This window comes from Apaloderma vittatum, unplaced genomic scaffold (genome assembly GCF_000703405.1).
Source record: "Apaloderma vittatum isolate BGI_N311 unplaced genomic scaffold, ASM70340v1 scaffold8316, whole genome shotgun sequence".
Lineage (NCBI taxonomy): Eukaryota > Metazoa > Chordata > Aves > Trogoniformes > Trogonidae > Apaloderma > Apaloderma vittatum.
In genome coordinates, this window is record NW_009722246.1 from 32337 (window position 1) to 33854 (window position 1518).

Here is a 1518-nt window from a genome sequence, read left to right on the forward strand (position 1 = left end):
AATATACAGTGTAAAAGAGGAAAATATTATTACTAGGTATGCTTTTCGTTTTTCTTCTAGGAGAGCAGATGTGTGATAGAGGCTGTGGGAAAGTCTTGGAGGAATCCAAACTTGTGTGAGGTTTGGGTTTGTTTTTTTCAAGCCTGTAACAACAGAGAGAGGTGTTAAAAAAACCCAACGAACCACCAAAGCAAAAAAACAACCAGCAGCCACGATCTTGGGCTGAGGTAAAGTGGAAAAGGGGCTGCAGTTAATCTCCCTTCATGGGCTTGGTTTAGAAATGGGGCGAGGAAGGGAGAGCAGCCCAGGCCGGGACCTGGACTCCAAGGACAACTGTTGAACCATGAAAGGACAAGGTAGGAAATGCCCATGGGGAGAATGGGGGCTGTCAGCACCCCGGTGTCATTCGGACAGGCTGAGGGGAAGGACCCTGCTGATCCCAGCTTGCTCCTCTCTCGGGCCATAGCCCTCAGGGGTTTTAACTTGAGGAGGCACCAGCTGGGGAGCAGAGAGTTAAGTCTGAGTTTAATTTTGCACTTAAGAGGAATTCAGTCTCTGTTGATCCAAGGCAGGAAGCGAGGACGGCAGCAAGATGAGATTACCGGGGGTAATTCAAAGCCGAGAGGCATTCCTCGGCTGTCGAAACTCTCGCCCCAGATAACAACGATAAGTTTGAGAACCGCAGAGCCGGGCTTTGGCGCTGCCGGATCCCTGCCACAGCGCGAGCGGCGATGTCACCCTGCAGGGATCGATCCTGCCTCGCCGCCCTTTTTCTCAGGGACATCGCGTTGGCTTCCTCACCCCTCTGCCCCCTCCCCAAAGCAGCAAATCCCCAGGAGCTCAGCCGGGCGCTGTTGTGCCGCAGCCTTACCAGCACACTGTGGTTTCGCAGAGAGCACGCCAACCCAGTAGCCGCCTTGGAAGACTCCATTAATACCCACAAGACTGACTGTAGGCCACCATCACACACCTGAGACCTGCGAGAGGACACAGTGGAGGGTTAGGGATGCTGTTGGGGACAGCTAGGAGAGCCAGGGGCTGTGGTCTGTGTGCTGCAGGGAAAGGTTATTTTACAGTGCCCAGGGTCTCAGCGCTTCTGAAGGGGACAGTGTGAAGCTTAACGCTGTCCTAACGGGCTCCACGTAGTAAATACGAAGAGGATGAAGGCGGGAGAGCCAGGATGGCAGCAAAACTCTTCGCTGGGCTGCACCGTAGCCCTTCTCGTCTGGAGGAGCCTGGCGGGGAGCCGAGAGGTCCCCAACTCTTCGTCTTCACTGCCCATCGTGGCTACTGTGGGCAGGTGGACCTGTTCCAAGGGATTTGCTCATCTCCCCTTCCCAAATACGGTTCTGCTTACATTTCAGCTGGAAACATTGGCACGTTCCATATTTTGGAAGAACCGCCGGTTCCCAAACCCTCGCCGCTCCCTATTTTTATCTGCTGGGCCTAAAATAGCTGGTAAGTGCTTTGCAGATCCAAGTCTCGCGTCGACTGCAGCCACGGCTGGGCTTCTTGCCC

The 1518-nt window shown here is 54.3% G+C and overlaps 1 protein-coding gene across 1 annotated transcript in view; it reads right to left on the reverse strand.

Annotated features, from left to right (window-relative positions):
* Nucleotides 1-930: 930 nt before the first annotated feature.
* Nucleotides 931-1518, reverse strand: part of RBPMS (RNA binding protein with multiple splicing) — a gene marked incomplete at its 5' end in the record, with an annotated part of 3647 nt that continues 3059 nt past the window's right edge. Inside the window, one exon of the mRNA XM_009871700.1 lies at nt 931-977. Coding sequence (XP_009870002.1) covers nt 931-977 — 47 coding nt within the window. The remainder of the gene's footprint in view (nt 978-1518) is intronic.